This window comes from Protopterus annectens, chromosome 2.part0 (assembly GCF_019279795.1).
Source record: "Protopterus annectens isolate FY-2018-M chromosome 2.part0, PAN1.0, whole genome shotgun sequence".
Lineage (NCBI taxonomy): Eukaryota > Metazoa > Chordata > Ceratodontiformes > Protopteridae > Protopterus > Protopterus annectens.
Window position 1 is genome coordinate 1,307,809,739 of NC_056728.1, and position 22,326 is coordinate 1,307,832,064.

Below are 22,326 nucleotides of genomic sequence, written 5' to 3' on the forward strand. Positions count from 1 at the left end.
CAAATGACTTAACCATTCTGCAGGAAGATTTGTCCCAAATAATTAACGTGTGCCAAAATCATGGACTGAAACTAAATGTGAAAATATGCATTACCGTATCCTTTGGGAAGTCATCTAACCCAGGGAGCTATCACACTGACAACACATTCCTAAGAGTTGAACCATTTGCTTGGGATTTAGGAACTTATGCGGACAGTGACCTAACTTACAAGACCCTAAGCATCATGTCCTACAAGTCCCTGTCACTAAACTCTGTATCCTACAGACTACTAAAAGGTGACCTATGTCTTGCATACAAGGCATCTTTCAACCCAATACTGATGAATTTACTGCACATCAGGAAGTCAAATGGCATCAGACATAGATGGTCTACGAATTGAAACCTCTTCTGTAACATCAACAGAATGGTTTGGAGGGACAGGTGTAAATCAGAGAGAATACAGCTGCTCTGGAACAGACCTCCCATCCACATAAAACAAAGTTCATATCTGTTCATATTCATGTGCAACTTGGATCTATGGATGGGGAAAACATTTTCCCAGAACTGCCCTCTGTACTACTAACGGACAGAGGCAGCTCCTAAATGTTTTATCCCATACAAGAGTCACTTAAAATTATCTAAGATATGATCCCACTTATTTTCATTAAGGGTAATATATAATTATTGACCATGGGATGGGTTAATGCCAATCTCTAACCAAATGGAATAGGTTAATTTGAGCACAAAACAGGAAAATGGTTGGCTAAAAATGGCCCGCAAGAGCAGCTAGCCAAGTACTTACCTATGAACCTATAAGTTGGAGAGTGGAGGACTTAAAAAAAAGCGCTTATGGTGTTTCTAGCACCATCATGTATACAATGGATTTTGAAAACTATGAGCTCTAATAGTGAAGGATTATTACCAAGGTTCTTAAATAAGAAATCTCTGGAATGTTGGGTGGAAATAATGAATAGTAAAAGAAGTAAAAATTAAGTGAAAGGTGAAAAAGTACAGTTTTCTACCTACCATAAATGTAGATGTTCGAGTGTTCACCCTGCTGCAGTCATCACACTTGGGTTATCCTGCCGTCAGGCGGTCCTGCAGTCGGCCCAAATTCCAAAGTCTTGGTCTGGCGTCGGTTGCTGTCGCTTCTTCCCTGATGTCAGTGCGCCAGGGGTATATAAGAGGCATCCGACGCCATTTTCTTCAGTTTTTCCTGCCCCAGATGTCAGGTGCCCCCAATAGGTAGGCAATATATATATATATATATATATATATATATATATATATATATATATATATATATATATATATATATATATATATATATATATATATATATATATATAGCTATATAAAAATAAAACAATACCTTCAGGCACAAGCAAATACACCACAGAGGTTGTATAGGATAGAGTGGCATAGATAAGTTCAGCTAGTTCAGAGGGGATGGAGGGAGGGTAACCTGGACTGCAGCAGGGTGAACACTCGAACATCTACATTTATGGTAGGTACAAAACTGTACTATGTTCATCGTGTTACCCTGCTGCAGTCATCACATTTGGGTTGAATCCCAAACCTAAGGATGGGTGGTGGAGTTAAACAGGGTTTGAAGAAGCTAGTAGGCCCTGCAAAACTGCATTGGCAAAGCCAGCTCTAGTCTTAGAGTATAGAGGTAAGTGATAGTGTCTGGTGAAGGTGTGCACTGAACTCCAAGTTGCAGCTTCCAGAATTTCCTTGATTGGTACCCCCCTGAGAAAGGCGGTAGATGTAGCTGCAGCCCTGGTGGAGTGGGACCTGATGGTGGCAGGAACCGGTTTACCATGATGAGTGTAGCAGAAACGTATACAATGCCCTATCCATTTTGAAATGGTCTGTTTTGAGATAGCTTTTCCTAGTGATGTTGTAGCATAGGATACAAAGAGCTGATCAGATTTTCTGAAAGCCTTAGTTTTATCCAAGTAGTAATGTAGCTGCCTGTGAATGTCCAAGGAGTGCAGGAGTCTTTCTCCTTTGTTCTGGGGGTTTGGGAAGAAGGTGGGAAAATTAATGGTTTGGTTTAGGGCCACACTGGATACCACCTTTGGCATAAAGGAGGGGTTAGTTCGTAGAGAGACTCTGTCTTGATGAAAAATGAGGAAAGGCTCCACTGCCATTAGTGCCTGTAGCTCTGAGCCTCTTCTGGCTGAAGTTATTGCTAGCAGCAGGACAGTTTTCCATGACAGAAACTTTAAGTCAGCTGAGAAAGCTGGTTCAAAAGGCGGCAGTGTAAGCTTTTCCAGAACAAAGTTGAGATCCCAAGTTGGTGTTGGTGCTCTCCTGGGCAGTCTTATGTTCTTGGCCCCTCTGAGGTACTGTTTTAGGAGTGGATGCGAAAATAAAGGAGGATCCGTGTTGTAATGAGCTGAAATCGCTGAGGCGTGGATCGTAATAAATGAAAAAGAAAGTCCTTTGTGCAGCATCTCAGTTAAATATTGTAGAATCTGAGGAATTTCTGGCTCAAGGGGATTTTGGCCTTTAGCCTGGTTCCAGGCGCAAAATCTTTTCCATTTGTCTGAATAGGCTTTCCTGGTGCTGGGCCTCCTGGCCTCCAGAATGACATCCATAACAGCTTTAGATAGAGTTGTTGGCTGGTTATTTAGGTGATTTGCCATGCAGCCAGATTTAAAGTCTTGAGCTGGCTGTGTAGAATCTGACTGTCTTGCTGGGTGAGCAGGTGGGGAATTTGTGGTAAAAATCCATGGTGGGCCGTGGGCCATGTTCCTTAGTATTGGGTACCAGTGCTGGCGTGGCCAGTCTGGAGCAATGAGTATCATTTGGGCCTCTCTAATCTGACTTTCAGCAGCACCTTTGCTATTAGAGGCAGTGGAGGGAAGGCATACACTGTCAATGTTTTCCAACTGAATGAGCGGGCGTCCACTTTCCAAGCTTGCGGGTGGAATGTCCTTGTGCAAAATTTTTGAATTTGGTAGTTTTGGGGGCTGGCAAACAGATCTATGTCTGGGCATCCCCATTTTTGAGTTATCATTGCAAATACTTGTGGATCCAGTTTCCACTCGTGGGGATCCATGATGTTTCTGCTTAGGTCGTCTGCCAATGTGTTTTTCTTTCCTGGCAGGAATTGTGCTTGTAATTGAACTTTGTAAGTCAGTGCTGTGTTCCACAAGGTCATTGCTAGTCTGCATAGAGGGTAGGAGTGTGTACCCCCTTGCTTGTTTATGTACCACATTACTGTGGTATTGTCTGTCTTTATTATTAGTTGTCCTGGGTGGAAGAGGTCATTGAAAGCTGTTAGGGCATTCTGTACAGCTAGCATTTCTTTTTGATTGATGTGCAGGTGCCTTTGATCTGCAGTCCATTTGCCTTGAATGCACTGTCCTGCCATGTGCGCTTCCCAGGCATAGTCCGATGCATCTGTTGTTATAATTTGCCTGGCTGTGGGTAAGGTAAAAGGCTGACCCTTGTTGAGGTGACATGCCTGTGCCCACCATAGAAACTCCTGTTGAAGGCAGGGAATGAGTGGTATCATTGTTTCTAAGCTGTGGCTGTGTTGAGTCCATACGCTTTTCAGGTACCATTGTAATTTCCTCATATGCAGTTTTGCAAATGGTATTAGTAGAATGCAAGATGCCATGAATCCCAAGGCCTGCAGAATTTTTCTTGCAGGGAGCTGGGTCTTTGTTGCCATTATTTTGAAGTATTGAGTGAGTTGTTGTTGCTTGTCTGGCATGAGGTAAGCCATCTGGGCCGTTGTATTCAAGCTGGCACCCAGGAATATTATGTTTTGTGAGGGCACTAGTTTTGATTTCTTTTCGTTTACTGTGTAGCCTAGGCAACTTAAGAGGTGATTGACAAACGCCAGATGTTGTAAAAGAATGTCCTTGCTTTCTGCTTGAATAAGACAGTCGCCCAGGTATGGGTATATCTGAATTCCTCTTTGTCTGCAGTATGCAATTACTGGTGCCAGGCATTTTGTGAAGACCCTGGGCGCAGTAGATAAGCCAAAGGGCAGTGCAGAGAATTGGTAATGGGTTTAACCTGCAATAAAACGGAGGTATCTTCTGCAATTTTGTCTGATAGGGACATGCAGGTATGCTTCCTTGAGGTCCAACGTTACTAGCCAAGCCTTCTTGCCCAACATGGGAAGAAGCTGCAGTAGTGTTAGCATCTTGAACTTGGGTACTTGCAAGCAGGTGTTTAGAATTGAAGGGTCCAGAATGGGTCTCCATGTTTTGTCCTTTCTGGGGACTAGAAAGAGCCTTGAGTAAAATTCTTGTCCTTGCTCCTGTATAGGTACCTGCTGAATGGCTCTCATGTCCATGAGAGCTGTAATTTGTTTTTGTGCCTCTGCCCGTTGATTTTGTGGCAGGTTTGGCATTCCTTTTATCCTTGGCAAGGTGTGAAAATGGAATCTGTATCCTTGTGAGACAATGTCCAGGACCCATTTGTCTTTTGTGATGATATGCCAGTTGTCTGCAAAAAGTGCTAATTTTCCTCCCAGGGGAGCTGCCAAGAGAGTTTTGCTAGGCAGTTTGAGGGTTAAGTCATTGTGTTTGCCTTCTAGTAGTTTGGGGTCTGTCTTCTCCTCCTTTCTGGGTTGCGGCACCCCACTGGAGAGGTTTGTAAGGGCCTTGTGACTGGCCTTTGCCCCTTGGGCATCTGTACTTGCCCCTCTGTGGTCTGTCAGAAGCTGGAAAGGACCAGTTTTTTGTTGGCCAATTTCTGCTGAAACGTGGTGGTTGTACCTGTAAAAAAATCCTTGACCGTCTGCATAGACTTTGCTTTATCCTCCATTTTCTTCAGAACTTCCTCTGCTTTGACACCAAATAAAACATCCTGCTGTAAAGGTGCATCCAATAATTTTGCTTTAACATGGTCAGGCAGGGCTTGTTCTTTTAACCATGCATGCCTACGTATGACAGACCCAGTGACAGCTGCTCTACAGGAAGCTTCCAGTGAATCAAAGCCACATTGTAAAGTATGTTTGCCCACCTGCTCAGCTGCATGCAGCAGATCCTGCATTTCCTTGAATTCAGGCTGTTGAGAATGCGTGCTCATCTTTTACTTTAATTGAGACATTAGGAATTGCTGATATTTCAGCATGTAGAACTGACAATTTAATGCTCTCATGGCTAGAGTAGCTGAGGTGTATACCTTCTTTCCCCACCTATCTAATGCTCTGGAGTCCCTTTCAGAGGGTACAGGGTTTTTAGTCATAGAAGCCTTAGCCCCTTTAGGACCCTGGGAGATTGTTTCTGGATCAGCAACAGGGCTTTTGTAAAGGAATTTGTGAGAGTCAGGTACTCTATAGTATCTGTCTGGTTTGGCTGGAGCAGGAGGTAGAGAATCTGGATTTAGCCTAGATTCTAAATAAACATCATCCACAATGTCCAAAACTGGAGGGATGGCAAGTGGTCTGTACTGGGATGCTGAGAGAATCTTCATAAGGAGGGAAAGAGTAATCCTGTTCCTCAGAGGAATCTGAGGAAATGGAAACCTGGTCAGAGGAGGCATAATCCTCCTCTTGTCTAGGCCTTTTGTCTGGAAGGGGTTGGGATCCCCTGATTAGAGTAATCAAGTCTTCAGCCATCTTAAGCATCTGTTTCTTAGGCATAGGGCCTTGAACTGGAGACTGATGCACCGACTTTTTAGGTTTTAAAGGAGTTTTAAGTTTAGCATAAGATTTAATGGTGAGTGTAGTCAGTCTGAAAACACCCTCAGAAGCCGAAGGTGTTTCTGCAGCACCGGGTTCTCCTTGTGTTGAGACGTCAGTAGGGTCTAATAGAGCAGGCTGCGTTGGCCTAGTAAGCTCCGATTGAGAGTCTGAAGCTGTCTGGGGCTCCAATTCTGCGGTCGTCAGGGGCTGCGTAGGCGCCTCGCTGAAAACTGGGGAATCGGTGACAGGCCCAGCAGAGGCCTCGGAGTCGGGCTTAGGTCTAGGCTGCCTGTCCTTATCCTTGCGTTTTTTATGCATGCCGGTCGTCGGAAGCTCCGACGGCATGGTATAATTAAATCGTCTACTGAAGTAGTGTCGAGCGCAATCAAAACGATGCTTAATAGTTCGTTTATTGAACCTAGCACAAAACCGACAACTACAGACGTCGTGGTCTGGGCCTAGGCAAGGAATGCAATAAGAGTGGAAGTCCTTATGAGGTATTTGCTTCCCACAAGAAATGCAATTGTTAACTTTTTCTGACATCGGACTGAGGCAAGAAAAGGTTCCCCAACGGGGTACTTAGCTTTATGAAGACTTCGGACTGAAATTCGATTAGAAAATCTCAGGTGTCGGCCGACCGGCACTTGCGAACTGCTTCTGCTTAGGGCACCACGCAACAAGAAAGACTGAAGAAAATGGCGTCGGATGCCTCTTTTATACCCCTGGTGCACTGACGTCAGGGAAGAAGCGACAGCAACCGACGCCGGACCAAGACTTTGGAATTCGGGCCGACTGCGGGACCGCCTGACGGCAGGATAACCCAAGTGTGATGACTGCAGCATGGTAACACGATGAACATCAGTAGAATGGAAAAGAAAAATGAAGTAGCAGAAAACGAAAATGGAGGAGGCAAACCTAAAAATCAAATGTGTGGTATAAAAAAAGATTATGACAGAATTCTGTTATAGATAACCAAAGGAAGAATCAGAAGCAGAAATTAGACAGGTTATTATGGAAATGAGAAAAGGGTTTAAAAAAATGAGAGGAGGGTCATTATTTTGCATGTAGATATGAAAAAAGGACGGTCAGTAAAGGTTAAAATGTTGTACAAAGCAGTAAATTAAAGAAACTGCAACAAAGTGCAATGTAAATGAGACAACTGAACATTTTTTGGAATGCCCTATAGTAATTAACTTATGAAACATGATAAAAATGTAACTTCATGTACATGTTAATGGAGGCAAAAATGGAAATTATTACTTATGGATACTATAGAAGATGTAAAAGAACTGCACAGGACCAAAAAGATAGTGTGTGTGGCAAATGTTTTACAAACATGGCAAGCAAGCAAGAACAAAAGAATTACTATTTAATACAGTTTGGAATGCAATGAAAATTATTAGAAGACTAAGATATTGGTTATAGCAAAAAGAGTGGCAGGAGATGAATAAAGTAGCAGATTTACTTATGCATGTATTATGTTATTTTTAATAATCTGAGGTATTTTGATTTAGTGTAAGGATGTGTGCTAGATTTTAATTTTGATTGCATTTTTTGTATGAAATCAGAATGCTATGATTTTATTAAAGTACCCCTATGTTTTTGATAAGTGCCATGAGATCTTTTACATGCACCCTTGCTACAACCAACCCAGGCAGGTGGAGCCTCAGTTTAATGTCTCATCCAAATGACAGCATACATAGGAGTGCAGCACACCCCCTTATGCTTAACAGCACTGTCAATATCAAAAAATTAATCCAATTACTGGTGTGGGAGTAGAAACCACAGCATTCAGATCTTCCAGAGCCAAAGGAGTGTGTGCTCCCTGTTGAGCTACTGCAACTATACACAGAGGCAAGCAAGCGCGCACACACACACACACACACACACACACACACACACACACACACACACACACACACACACACACACACACACACACTGTTTGTGTGCACACATTTCTTTATTATACATATGCTGCTATCTTTTAACAGGCACGTCAGTATAGGCAGTGAGTATGCAGGCACTGTGGTTTGTGCCTTAGCTGTGCCTATTACTACATGCAGGAGATGGCAGAGGCACTTGGAACAGAAAAAGTATGGGAAAGACTTTTATTTTTAATGAATAATTTATTGACAATTTGTTAACAGGGGTAGTGCTGTTCCGGATGGACCATCTTCACACACAGCCCAGGAGCAAAGAGAATGCAAAGTAGCAGTATAACGTACAAAAGTATAAACAGTAGCTTGTATTACAATTCCTAACACAATGCAAGAATAAACAGTAGCTTGCATTAAAATTCCCAACACAATGTAAGAAGTTTACATAACGAAAAAAAGTATAGTGCAGCACAAAAAAGGATTAGCATTAAGCATATAACAACAGCTGCTAGTACATATTTATATTAAAAACTTTTACAAAATGTGCAGTAATTACCCGGAGGCTATAGCATTTTAGCTACAAACTCATAATGACACAAATATTCTGTTGTTGATAATACAGACAATAAAATATACAATTGTTCATCTTTATGTAAGCATATCTACTAACCTGTTTAAATGCATGCAGTAATGCTATACAGCGAGAATTGGAGCCTGTAATAATTCCTTGTGAATACTTCAGTCCTAGACGTACAATGGAAGGATGAATGACTGTACAAGGAATGCTTAATGAAGAAAAAAGAATTAAGATTAAATCAATCAATTAAACAAGACTTTCACATACACGAAACATATCTAGTTAACTAAATCACACAGGAGTTTTAAATTCACAAAACATACTTCTTTGCACCTTTCCAGAATATGACTGTACATTTCAACAGATCTGCACAGTTTTATAACTATCTATTTCTATATGTGCATGCTTCTGTGTGGTTACTCATCTTCAATATAAGTTAACTTGCAGTGTTTTTAGGTAATGGCATCCTCTCTTTCCTGCAATCCAATGAAGGCAGCCTGAATTCAGACCCCTCCCTTTTCCAGATGTCTCAGGACTATAATGCATCTGTAGAACACTCCACTGTGCGCAAACATGTGAGTGCGAGTGCACACGTTTATATGTATAGAAACATATATACATACGTATGTATAAATGTATCAATCTAAGAAAGTCTTCCCAATCATAACACAAACAGCTCTGGCATTCTGTGCAGTTCGGAAAGATAATCGCCCAATCTAGTACCAATTACAAAGGGATTCTATCGTTGGGGCACAAATTATGTTCCTTTCCAGGCATGCAGTACACAATGACATCAAAAGAACGAGAACCTGCTCTCAAGCACTCAGGTCACTAAATTAAAAATAGAGTTGTAAAGCAGTACCATTTATGCCTTTCCTCTAAAAGGGACAAGGCCATCAGCTGCACGATCCTCCTTATCCATGCAGTCTGCCATAACAGTTTAAGACTATGTGCTGCTAGACCTAAACCATGCATCAGCTCTGGATCTGATTCCCACAATTTCCTTTTGCCAGCCATGCAACTATCAACAATTCACTTAACCAAACACTGCATGTTAGATCAGGGGCTTCCATTTTAAAGTAGTTATTAAACATTAGACAGGCTAAAGGGTAAAACAGGCCTAAAAATTGAGTTTCATTTATGCATAAAAGACAGTTAAGCAGAAAGAAAAAATAACCTTGCCATTCGAGCATGAGAGTCAGATTATTACAAAGGAAAGACGAGCAAAAATAATAATAAGCCCATGGCTCACTCCACTCCCCTAGCCTGCCCCCAATTCCCACCCACCCCTAAATACTGAATTTACAGGTAACCTCCTTTACTAAGACCATCCCTTTATCCATCCATTATCCTATAATTACATCCATCAGCACCATCTACACATGCCCTTCAACTTCCCACCACTCCAGCCCACCTACTAGTTCAATATTCACACAACTCACACCCTCACCAAATATAAATACATCCTAACTCCACAACCTCACTCCCACTATGTCTCATTACCCCCAGTCTCATCTCCAATATACCCTCCTGGGATTAACCTCGTTATTCACCTGCCTCTCCATAGCCAACATCAGCACCTCTTATCTCTTCACAATCACTCTCTGTATCCACCCCAAATCCCCCAACCTAACCCACAATATTACTATTAACCCCACTAACACAAGCATATACCCCACCATATACACCCAATCCCCAATATACCATGCCCCTCCCATGAACCACTTCTATCCATCTAAAAAGCAACCAAGTCTACAATTTCACTCCCTAATTCTCCAAAACCTAAAAATTAACACCTGTATAACTTCCCAGCTATTACTATGAGGAGATATTCACCCCACCCCGGGCCAGCAACCTCTGCTAATAAGCCATGCACCCATCACTATCCAGCTAAGCACAAACCCACCAACTTACTGATACTAAATATGAATACCCGCAGTATCATGAATAAAACAGACCACCTTCATGGTGCCATCTCCTTATATAACCCTGATATTATTCTCATCACCGAGACATGGCTTAAGCCACATATTAAAGATAATTCCATCCCTCCACCTGGGTATAACATTCTCAGGGCAGACCAGCTACATGAAAGAGGTTGAGACGTAGCTCTACTTCACAGAACCAACATAAAGCTCCAACTCCTCCAAAAAGATCCCCCCAACTTCAACAATGCAGAGACTCTATTTGCAAAGCTCTCCCTTAACCAACATAAGCACCTAAACCTACTCTAGAATCCATACTCCCTCCCTCAAGAAACTATCATAGTAGGTGATGTAAACACTGACTGGAAATCCATCCATTCTCCCACCCCACCCACCACATTAACCTGTATAACTTCACCCAACTTATATATACTCACATACACACTGATAACGCCACAAACAGAGAATCTATACTTCATTGGATCCTCACAAATCAACCAAATACTGCCCATCAATGTGGCACCCTACCAAACTCTCTGAGTGACCACAGCTCCACATTTATCCTTAGGCATAAACTTAAAATAATTAACTCTCCTTCCCTTCTACAGACCCGCTCTAACAAAGATTTTCCTAGAGACCACTTCATAAGAGCCTTGCAATGTTGCAACTGGTCTCCCATCAAAACCCTTTCATTAGACAAAGCAGTTGATTACTTCAACTCCACATTCTTAAATATCCTCAACCAAGTAGCCCCCTTAATATGAAGCAACCCCACCCCTTGGCTCCAGAACACCACAAAAGCCCTATTTACAGCCAGGGATAAAGCCTGAAAAACCTGGCACCACACCAGATCACCCACAGCTAGGCAAACCTTTCATGAGCTCCGAAACAAAGCAAGAAAGCAGGTTAAGCTCAATAAACAAAATTACTGTATCACTCGACAAAACAAATACAGTACCAAACTGCAAAAATTCTGGGAAACAATAAATAATATCCTACAGCCCGGAAGAACCACCAATCCCCCACCCAATATAACAGGTACAGACCTGGACATAGCCTCCAGCTTTAATAACTATTTCATCTCCTCAGTACCCAAACTCCTAAACAACATCACTTCCTCCAACACCCCACAACCACCTCAGGCCTAAATCAATACCATACTTTTCACACTTAAGTCTGTTCCTACCCTCTACTATCCAAAAACTCCTAGCCAAACTCAAACCAACCACCCTTGCAGCCGATAGCCTTCCTGCCGAATACCTCCAAATTGCATCCACAGCTATAGCCTATCCCATTTCACTTCTAATAAATAGATCCCTCACCGAGCACACCCTTCCACTCCTGTGGAAAACCTCATATATCATACCACTCCACAAAGGTGGCCCCTCCCTAGACCTTTCTATCGAACTGCAATTCTCTCACCCCTCTCTAAGATCCGAGAAAGATGTATTCATCACCAGTTCCTCTTCTATCTCCTCACCAACAACCTTCTCTCCTCAACCCAACACGGATTTCGCCCATCCCGCAGCACCACCACTGCCCTACTCAAATTCACCAGTACTACAAACTCCCACAGGAATCTAGGTAAATTTGTCTTAGCTACCTTCTTAGATTTATCCAAGGCATTCAACACAGTCTCACATAATTAACTACTGTTTTGTCTGTCTGACCTCAATGTTAACAACCCCACCCTCCTCTGGTTTGAAAGCTATTTAGATAACCGCCAACAATCCGTCAAATGGCATAACTCTCCATCCCCCCACTCACAACTTCCTTAGGCAAGGATCAATCCTAGGACCCCTTCTTTTTAATATCTTCACAAACCAACTCCACTCAGCTACCTCTAAAGCAGACACAGTCCAATATGCTGATGACACAACTCTCATATGCAATGAACCCAACATCCAACTTCTCCAACAAAAAGCCCAAGAAGCCTTCTCTGAAATAGAGAACTGGATCACAACTCATACTAAATCCCAAGACAACATAACTAATGCTATTCCACTCTACTAAAATGAGCAACCTTACCTTCTCTATACTCTCCACCAGCAAAAAACAAATCACCCCTGTCACCAAGGCTAAACTTCTAGGAGTTACCATTGACCAGCAACTTAAATTCACAAAGCACATAACAGCCATCACTAAAGTCCACAAAAAGCTAGGTTCCCGCTATCTCTGTAAAAGTTATCTAACCACCGAATCTCCAATTGCATAGGTTCATAGGTTAGTACTAAGCTAAGTGCCCTTGCGAGCCATTTTAAGCCTAGCCAATTATCCCTTGTGCGACTATTATCCCTTGTGCGACTCAAACCCTGCACCTTGTGTTTGTAAGGCAAACACCTTAACCATTTGGCAATAGCCAGGACCCACCTCCTATCTACTCTACTTTATGCATCCCCAATTCTAACTAATCTTTACAAAACTGACCTTAATAAACTTTCCATCTGTTACAACAAAATTGCTAGATTCGCTACCAATGCCAAATCACGATCTCACCACTGCCTTTCCCTACAAGCCTTGCACTAGCTTGAATTTCTGAACCTATTAAGGTACGATCAACTCAGCCAAGCTCATCTAATTCTGTACTATCCCGAGAAAACCCCCGACCTGACTGGCATGCTGAACTTCTACAATTCAAATAGACAACTTTGGTCCTCCAACAAAGCCTTAATCAAAACCATCACATGCAAAAACAACTCCGGGGAATCACTATTTGCCCATGAAATAACAAAAATATGGAACAACCTTCCCCTGATCTCAGACTACAAAACTCCACACCCTCCTTCAAAAGCCTACTTAAAACATACCTCTTCACCAACCATCTATGCTGTGAAGATAGTTGATGGCTGCCAGCCTAACCAGATAGAATTCTGTAGATAATTCTGTCATTTGTAAATATTAATGTAAGCCACAAGCTTGTTCTCTTAAATGTGAAAAGACTGCATTGGTAATTGAACTGCAAAAATGTAACAACAGTGCACTCTGCTGTAAGAAAGCTAAGTCAAGCATTTCATGACTGTCTTTGATGTCAAAATTCGGAGCCGATATGTCTAGAGGGAGGCATCCTGCCTATTGTTTTAAAACCAGGGTTAATGGCTAGCATTTGCATGTATAAATGTCCTTTACTTCTGACCAAGTGTAAAGAATGTAAATGTAGTTTCTGTTAGTCTGGGAACACCAGAGAAGTGTGAAGAATGATGTTGTGTGCTCTGTGTTATCAATTTAAAGAGAGAGAATTAGAGAGCTCTGAGCATTTGTGTTGAGAACATCCAACATCACCAGCACCGTCTTGCTCTAGATCTAAGTTATTTAGAACTGTGTTTCTTTTAGAAATAGCTAGGAATTAGGAAGATTACACTAAGTGTTTTTCTATGTTGATGTTAGAACTTTTCTACTGTATTATTTTAAGTATTTCACTGTGATCTCTGAACTCTTGACTAGCACTGCGTAGTAAGAAGTATTGTTTTGTGTTTTTATTATTTATTATTACATTTTTTAAACCTTTCAACTGTGGCTGTTTTATGTAAAGTTAATTTAAGCTGTAGAGTACATTGCATGCATATAGTGATACTGTACCAAGTCACTTAAGCCTTGACTGTTCATTCACACTTACCATTTGGATAATAGAACTGCACAGTAATAATTGGACACCCTTTTAAGGGCCTTTGAGTAGCTGATAAATATTAGTTGGGTGGTGGCAGTGATTTCTACCATATAGACATGCAGAAAAGGGGCACAGCTGGAGAAACTGTGCCAGCCTTCCCCAGGAGTGTCTGTGTGGTTGTTTATAACTCTTATCTCAAAGTGTGCGTGTCAGCTACTTGGACAAGAACACGAAGCACTGCTTGGACAGAGAAGGTGCTAGAGGTTTTAGCTTGCCCACTAGGCTGAGATCTGGACCCTATAGTTGTGCCAGTGGGGAGTCATATTGGGAACCTGGAGAGAAAGAGAGAGATCAGCCCCGAACTGACTGTGATCTCTGTGTGCTCTTACGGGAAATTGTACTTTACTGTCTGTGTATTTATTATCCTTTCCCTATATGGATGCCCCTTCACTGGTGTCAGTGGTGAGGATTGAGGCTCCTTGATTGCTGGGCCAGTGCACGGGTGTCACATATGCAACTGTAATTGACCCCGTGAAGCCTCATCCACTATTTCTACACCCCATCTGTCCTGGACAACACAACCACCATCTAACTATTACCTATCCATGTGTGAGCAATAACCTACATATCAGTGTGTGTGTGTGTGTGTGTGTGTGTGTGTGTGTGTGTGTGTGTGTGTGTGTGTGTGTGTGTATATGTTTGCATGTGCATATATATATATATATATATATGTGTGTGTGTGTGTGTGTGCATGAGTATATGTACATATGTATATGTGCATGCATGTATGTATGTGTATGCATATATATGTATGTATACTCTTACATGTATATTTGCTTGAATGTATATATGGAAAACTTAAAACATTTATATACTCTTATTCAGTTGTGAAATATCTTGCAATGCTCTACCAGGTTCTTACCTACTCTCACTGTATATTCTGTACACTTGTAATTTCAACCAAAAGGGGTAATATCCTCTTATTGTATACTAACTGCTGTAAAGTCTACAATCTGTATGCTACTACTCTGTAATGTCTCTTTTGTAAACTTTTTTCTTCTCTCTGTAAACTTATGGAGTTTTTCTCCCCAGGACTCCACAGAAAATTGACACTTGTGTCCAGTCGGACTGTCCTGGCACACAAATGTTAAATAAATAATAAAATAAAGTGTGCAGAAAATACAGAAATACAGAATGTTCTTTTCTCAAGGGAAAGATACAATCTGGCAAGCTACAGAATGTTACTTAATGGAATGTTAGATTAAGACCAGGCCTGGGAACCAAGGCTAAGAAGGGGTGTAAAGCATCCCATGGTTTAGGTATTATTAAAATATGCTTCAGATACAGTTAGGGAAGTGAGTAAAGGTTATTAGTTAGTTCACTTGACCTGACATTACGGAGAAGACTAAGTTACAATACATACATTGGAGCCTGAGTACTGAAGTCAGGTGAAATAAAGACTGGTTCCGTTTACATCATTCAGGACAATCAGAAGATATGTGCAGAATATATTTAGCAGCACTGTTAATGAAGACCATATTCGGATATTGCAAACATCTAATAAAGCCTTGTTAAATGAACTAAAGTGTTTGAAGAATTCAGTCTGAAAAGTACAGAAGACTTGGCCCACAAACAAGAGACTGGCACCTGTTCAGCACAAGTTTGGGTAATTAACAGATAAAGACTTTTGTCTCGGTCTCATTTCAGTTGTTTCCAGTTAATTACAGTACAGTACAGTCTTATCAATTCTTTCACTACACTTCTATCATAACTGGAGGGTCTATATTAGAAGACTGAAGATGCATTCTTTCAAATGCTTCTTGGTCAAACTTAAAAAACAGAAAACGGAAAATATCGAAGGGGCTGTTAAGCGAATTCTTTCTGGCCGCTTCGGTACTTTGCCATTTTCGGCATTGTAGTGCGGTCTCAGAGTTGGTATATTTAAGTAGGGAGGGTGTGGTGGGTGAAGCCCCCCACTTAATCTAATTTAATTTTTTTTTTTTTTGTTGGAACAGTGATTTTTTTTTTTCCTTGGAAAAAAAATCGCTGGTCTGAAACTTCGACATTGTAAGCTTTTGCTTACATAGGGTCGGTCAATCACCGTTCGCTTTTTTAAGCATTCGGTGACTTAATATAGACCATAACTGGAAAAGGCACGTGTGTTTGGCTGGCTTATCCATTTAAAGATGTAATTTTTTTTACATTACTCAAACAACTTCTACTCACTACTTTGAAGATTCATAGAGGTTTTATAATCCTGTCTGTAGATGCATGAATTATTTTTTGGACAACAGTCAAAATAGCTGTCAAATGTCCAGTGCCACAGTTTGAAAGCTCTTTCAAACTGTGGCAGTTCAAAGTCGAGAAACAAAAATCATCCAACAGTTTCAAAGAAGCCAAGCAAATTGTCATTAAACTATTTTCTTCATTTTTCCTTCTCCATTGCTAAAATGGCAACTCCAGTCAAAAAAATTACACTGAAGTACAGTTCAGAAATAGTCACAACACAGCTAGACTGCGCACACTTGTGTGTGTGTGTGTGTGTGTGTGTGTGTGTGTGTGTGTGTGTGTGTGTGTGTGTGTGTGTGTGCATTCCAGCAGATAAAAAAAGTTGAATGTCCCTGCACTAGTCCAGACAGAAAATACTACAATGAAAAAAGATACTTTTGGGAATTATTGTAAAATGACATATTATACAGCTCTCTCTCGCATTATACTGTATCATACTTCTCTGTTGTGTAAACTGCGAAAAAAAATGCCAGAGGTACACTTGGAACCCCTCCCCCACCACAACTTTGTCACAGCTCTAGTCACAGAAGTACAGCTAGGGTACAGTGATGTACTGTCTGAAAATAAAGCAAACTGGACTTCCAAGAGGGTTACACACTGATCAACAGCTTAGCTTCAGCTCTGCAAGTGTGAAAACAGAAACTCAGAAAAACTACTTTTTTCAGTTAAAATTCACTTACTGGCTATTAAGTACAATGCCTGGATTCCAGAAAAGAAGAAAAAAAAAACAACCAGAAAAAGTGAAGAGGAAACACTGTCTGGGAAGGATTCTGCAGCTGTTCAGCAAAAGGCAGTTCAAGCTTCAGCTTTGGTTCAAGAATTGGATTCAAGTAAATTAAAGCAAAAAAAAAAAAAAAAGTCAATGTACTCAGAGGTGATTAAAATAAATGAAACACCGAAGGAATATAGCGAGTCAAACAACAAAAGGTTAGAAAAAAATAGAAGCTTTAACTAATGTTTCAGGTGATCTGATAAAACTGCAAAAATCACAGAATGAAATGAAGAAAAAAGCTGGTTGAGTATGAAGCTTCTCAAGAAAAGTTGCTTCAAAAAACAGGACAGTTAGAAGACAGAGTGCAGTAAAAACCTGGGATTTTCTGCAGTATCAGAAAAACTGGAAGGAACAAACTGTATTAATTTTATGAAAGCGCAAATAGGCAACTGGACTGGTGTTCCACAGAAGGATTTGTTAATTAGAAAGGGCACATAGCTGCTCCAAACCTGGGTATGAGAAAGCAGCCAAGACATATATTAGTAAGGATTCGTATAATACAATCAGAAAGAGTTGATCCTAGCAAAATTGTGGAAGAACAGAAAATTACTAAAAAGTGGAGACAGCTGAGTCTTTGTGGAAAATGATTACTCACTGTACACCAGGTAGAAGAGAAGCAAATTTATTCCAACAATCGGGAATGCAAAGAGGTAGAGGTGAAATTCAAGCTGGTGTATCCATCTGTTGTCAGAGTATTTTTTCCTGGAAGATCAGACACTTTTTGAGGCAGAACAAGCTAAAGAGGAAATAAAACAGTTTATCCAACAAAAAGGGAGCCACCAAACAGAAAGAGTCTCTGCTTCTCATTCTTTTGGGAGTAAAGTTCATAGAGAAACGTTCCCAGTGTTGCAAAGGAAAATGCTTGAGAGGCAGAAAAAAGCACAGAATTGTCTAAAAGAACCAGGAGTACCTTGAACCTGAACCAGTCTAAAGTTGGGAAATGGAGATGATCAGGAAGAAAACTAGCAACACTGAAATAAGTGAATAAATGTGAAATTATAAAACATTGACCACACTGGTGAACTGTGGCTTTGCAAATAAATTTGGCTAAGAAAAGACTGGACTTTTGTTGACTTTGTTAAACTTGTGGGTAAACTGTAAAGCATACACTCCACATATTATGTCTTTAATGTTTAGAAGGATACTAAAGTGAAAAAAGTAACTAAGTAAAACAATTTTGTTCTTATTAGTATTTGTATAAAACATTTCATAATATAAATTGTATGTTATATTGTAAAGCAGTACTGCACAGTGTGCAGTTGGGGGTATCTAAATGTGTGGGGTAGTCTTCTCAGTGTCTGCTGTATGAGTTAAAGTTATTAAAGTAAACAAGTACTTTTTAGTTGTAAGAAACACAGATTTCTTGGGCGTGTGGTGTAAAAGTGTACTGATTATCATCTTTGTTCTAAATATAATTTAATTTTCCTTATTTTTACAAGGGTGGATGTCTAGATTAATGTCATTGGCTTGAGCTATGAACAAGTTTCTTTTGTAAGCAAATATGCCTGAAAAACAAGACAAAATGATGAAAGCCATGAAAAGTGCTAATCTTCATGTATCTAGAAAAAATATTAACTTGATTTTTTCCGTTAGCAAATGACATACAAGAAGTCTGCAGATGAAAGCAATTAGCCAGGGAAGTTCTGTACATTCTGTTCTAAGTGAAACTGACAAGGATTCCTTCAAGTATTTGCAAGCTGTTGGCTGTTTGTTCATTGCTAACTACTTGCCCATGGAGACAAGTTGTCTTCAGGTGCAATCAATTAATCTTCAGAGTTCTGAGCACTCTTTGGTGAGGAGAATGCAACATTTAAAGGTACAATGACATGCAGTTCAGTGAAAAATAAAACTGGAAATTATACGAATTGAGTAAGAAATAGTAGCCTCCCCAGCAACCTTAATACTTTAATGCATTTAACTGAACTGTGCATAATTTAATTATAGTTAATGATAGCCAGTGCACCTTTTATTTGAGGCTAAAAATAGCATTTTCTGAAAGCACACAAGTTGTTTTTCACATCAAGGAGGGAACTACAGATAAAAAAAGAACAGAGAGCAATCGGTGTAAGTTGGAAGACAGGCTATAACATGTGCTTTAAATGAGTAACCTTAACTTTAGATTAGGTTAAGTCTGTGGGTGCAGATGTCGATTTGGGGCACCTGTCCCTATCTGGAGGCTAAACTTCATTTGTCAAAAATGTACATAATGTTGTATGTCTATTCTGAATTTAATGAAGATGCAGGTGTTCTGAAAATGTGTTATTTATTTATTTTTGTTTGAGGGTTTTCATTAAAATAGAAAGTCTTGATAAATGTAAAACAAGTTCAAATGGAGATGAGAAGAAACAACTGTACAAAAGATCATTCTAACAAATATTAATGTGTGCATTAATACAAAAGTTGGAAATATACATTCCAAAATTTTTTGAATGTATAAGTGGGAGCAATAGCTTTGCATCATAATAGCTATTCTATCCATAATGTCTCAAAATGTAAATGACCTTACAGGTACAGACAAAAAAAGAAAAATAATGAATTATATTAAAGAATGCAGAGTGCAAATAGCAATGTTGCAAAGGACACATTTGAAAAAAAAGGAGCATGTGAATTTGACAAAGAAAGGACTTCAGAACAATATATTCAGCAGAATACAAGGGAAAAAGGAAAGGGGGAGTAATAATACTGATTGATGGAGGGGCTCCAATAGTGATAGAGAAGGGGGGGAGACAATAGTGGTAGATTTGTGGAAGTAAGGGAATACTGGCAAGGAAGGAAGATTACACTGGCAAGTATTTACATTGCACCAAAAACTGCTATTAATAACATTTTGGGAGAAATAATCAGCTTTCAAGTAGGGAGTATTACTTACGGTGGGAATGGAGCATTCGCAACAGTGAGGATATATCGGGGGACCAGGAAGGGAAACTGTAACAAAGGGAGGGTAGATTTCTGAATAAATCTATGACAATATGTGGTATGGAAGATGTGAATTCAGTAGTAGGAACTCTGACAGAATTTACATATTTCCCAAGGTACAACAGCTAGGCTAGACTGGATAGAAATTATAGGTCCCAGGAGCACATGCAATTAATTGAAAGCTTCAACACACATCCAATAACCATTTCAGATTGTAAGATGATAAAAACTAAGATACAATTTTACGGTCGTCAAGTAAAAATGAGACACTGGTGCTTTCCTACCCAACTGTTGAAAACAGATTAAGGAATGGGTAGCTGAAATTATTCACAAGTTATTAGGAAAGATATTTCTTTAGATGGAATACCTAGTGAGTGGGATAAAATGAAAATGGAGTTTAAGCATAGGGTAGAAGTAAAAGAGAAAAGGTAAAGTTAAGAAGTAATAGGAATTATTTAGAGGGGCTGATAAAGGTTAAAGTACTGCAGAATCTCACAGAAGAAGAGGAACACTTGCAGAATGCTAAACAGAATATAAGGGAATATTTTGACAATATACATGAGTTTAGAAAGATTAGTATTAAGCAACTATTTCTGATAACTCCAGAGCACAAAACCTTTTAGTGTAGTGACCTAGACAAAAGAAAGTAGCTGTCAAACTTAGGGAGCCTACAACAAGAAAAATTATCAGATATCCTATAGAGAGGTATTACAGGTATTTTGGAAGCTTTATGAAAACTTGAATAAAGTAAGGAACATGGAAGCCAATAAAGATCACAAATTAAAATATTTATGGAAGACTTAATTATGCTAAGATTAGAGGAAGATGAGACTCAAAAACTAACTGTTAAAATAGGAGGTGATGAGATAAAAATGGTGACATACATTTAATATGCAGGGAAGTCCTCAGGAACAGATATACTCCAGTGGAAGTTAAAAGGGAGGAAAATGAAAGAGCTAGAAGATTTTGTTTGATTTTACTTTAAGAAAGGGGAAGCACAAGTACCTTGGAAAAAAGCTATGGTGGCGGCATTATCCAAAGAGAGAAAAGACCTACCATACCCAGACTACACAGACCCGTTTCAATTTTGAACCATGAATATGAAGTGTTTATGTCTATACTAGCTAAAATAATGTCAAAGGTGGTTTTGGATCAATGTGGTTTTGTGGAGGGCAGGTAAACATTTGACAATATTAATAAAACAATGATGATTCAGAGGGAGTAAGAATGTAAGAAAATACCACTGTTATTGCTGGGTTTTCATGCAGAGAAAGGATTCAACAGAGTAAGCTGAGATTTTATGAGTAGGGCTATGGAAGCATTTGGATTCCTTGATACAATAATAAGGTTAATTAGGAGGATATACAAAGGATTAGAGGGAAGAATTAAAGTGGGAGGGTTCTCTGCTAAGTTGTGTCTGAACACAGGAACCAGGCAACGTCTTCTTTTCCCTTTGTTACTTGCTTTATATTTAGAGCTATTGGCAAATAAAATAAGAGACCCATAAATTCAAGGATACAGCTGGTATGGTGATCAAGAAAGGTTGGCTTTTTTGCTGATATTATTTTGTAGCTAATAAATACATAAAAAGGATGCATCAGTATTGTGGAACATTTTGAAACAGTTTCAAGTCTTTTCAGGATATAAAATTAATGAAGATATAACAAACACTATAGCCATAAATTATGTACTCACTCATGACGTGGTTCAGCAATACCCATATTTATGGGGACATGATCAGATGAAATATTTAGGATTATACATTAAAAAGGCTTCTATTATGGCAGCTAAAAATATATGTGAGAACAGACTAAACAAGAGAGAACCCGAAAACTCTTACTTGTGGATATACAGAGCATGATACAAGCAGTAAACATCTGTTAGTCCTTTTTGGTTTTATATACAGGTCAGTCATATTTTTATCGATGAGAGGAAAAGTTGTGGAAAATAATAAAAAGTTGAAGGAATTTATCTGAGAAGGATAGGAGGCAAGAGTCAAGTGGGACAAGCTGGTTCTTCCAGAAGAACAAAGTGGTTTAGAATTACATGACTTGAAGGGATATTTTAGAGATGCACAGTTAAGGCTTATATACACAGCAGAAGATTATAATTCAGTGGAAAAGGATGATGAATTGGGGGAGTTCAAGGATGGCTTAGTGGTTAAGTGTTGTGACTATAGTGTATGGGGTTCCTGGGTTCAAGACCTGCAAGGGCTGTTTATTTCAACTTGCAGTTTTAAAGATAGTACTGTATTTTATTTTTCAGTCTATTTAATTAACTTAATTTTGCCTGACTGAAATATTTTTTTGCCTGACTGAATTATTTTATATATTTTCTGGCATTGCTATCTGTTCTCATCTGTCCTGAAACTTGTTTTTCACCCTCCCTCGCACCTTATTCTTGTGGTGTTGTTATAGTTGGTGGCTTTGCAGTTGCCCTCACCTACTGTAAATTTTATCTGGCAAACCCCTCCCAGTCTAGTGTTTACTCTACTTAATATAGAGAGAACATTTGAGAAGGCCAACCCACTTACTCTCTCATTGCACTTTACTAAAAAAAAAATGCACTTTATTCATCTGCTTTTACTGTATTTGTGTTTCTTCCTACTTTATTACCTTATTTTGCTTTTGCCTCTTCCTAAAAGTGCTCAATGGATTCCGGCGTGTAGCTCGCAAGACATTTCCCCTGCGAGCTACATCACCGAAACCAAACGGCTGCATCAGCACT

General features: G+C 39.7%; 1 protein-coding gene across 2 annotated transcripts in view; it reads right to left on the bottom strand.

The window, feature by feature from the left end:
• The window catches only part of EIF2B4 (eukaryotic translation initiation factor 2B subunit delta), a 979,702-nt gene that overhangs the window by 308,821 nt on the left and 648,555 nt on the right, over positions 1-22,326 (bottom strand). For both annotated transcript variants that reach the window (XM_044061494.1, XM_044061493.1), the window contains exon 7: positions 8,187-8,301. In XM_044061494.1, coding sequence (XP_043917429.1) covers positions 8,187-8,301 — 115 coding nt within the window. The remainder of the gene's footprint in view (positions 1-8,186; positions 8,302-22,326) is intronic.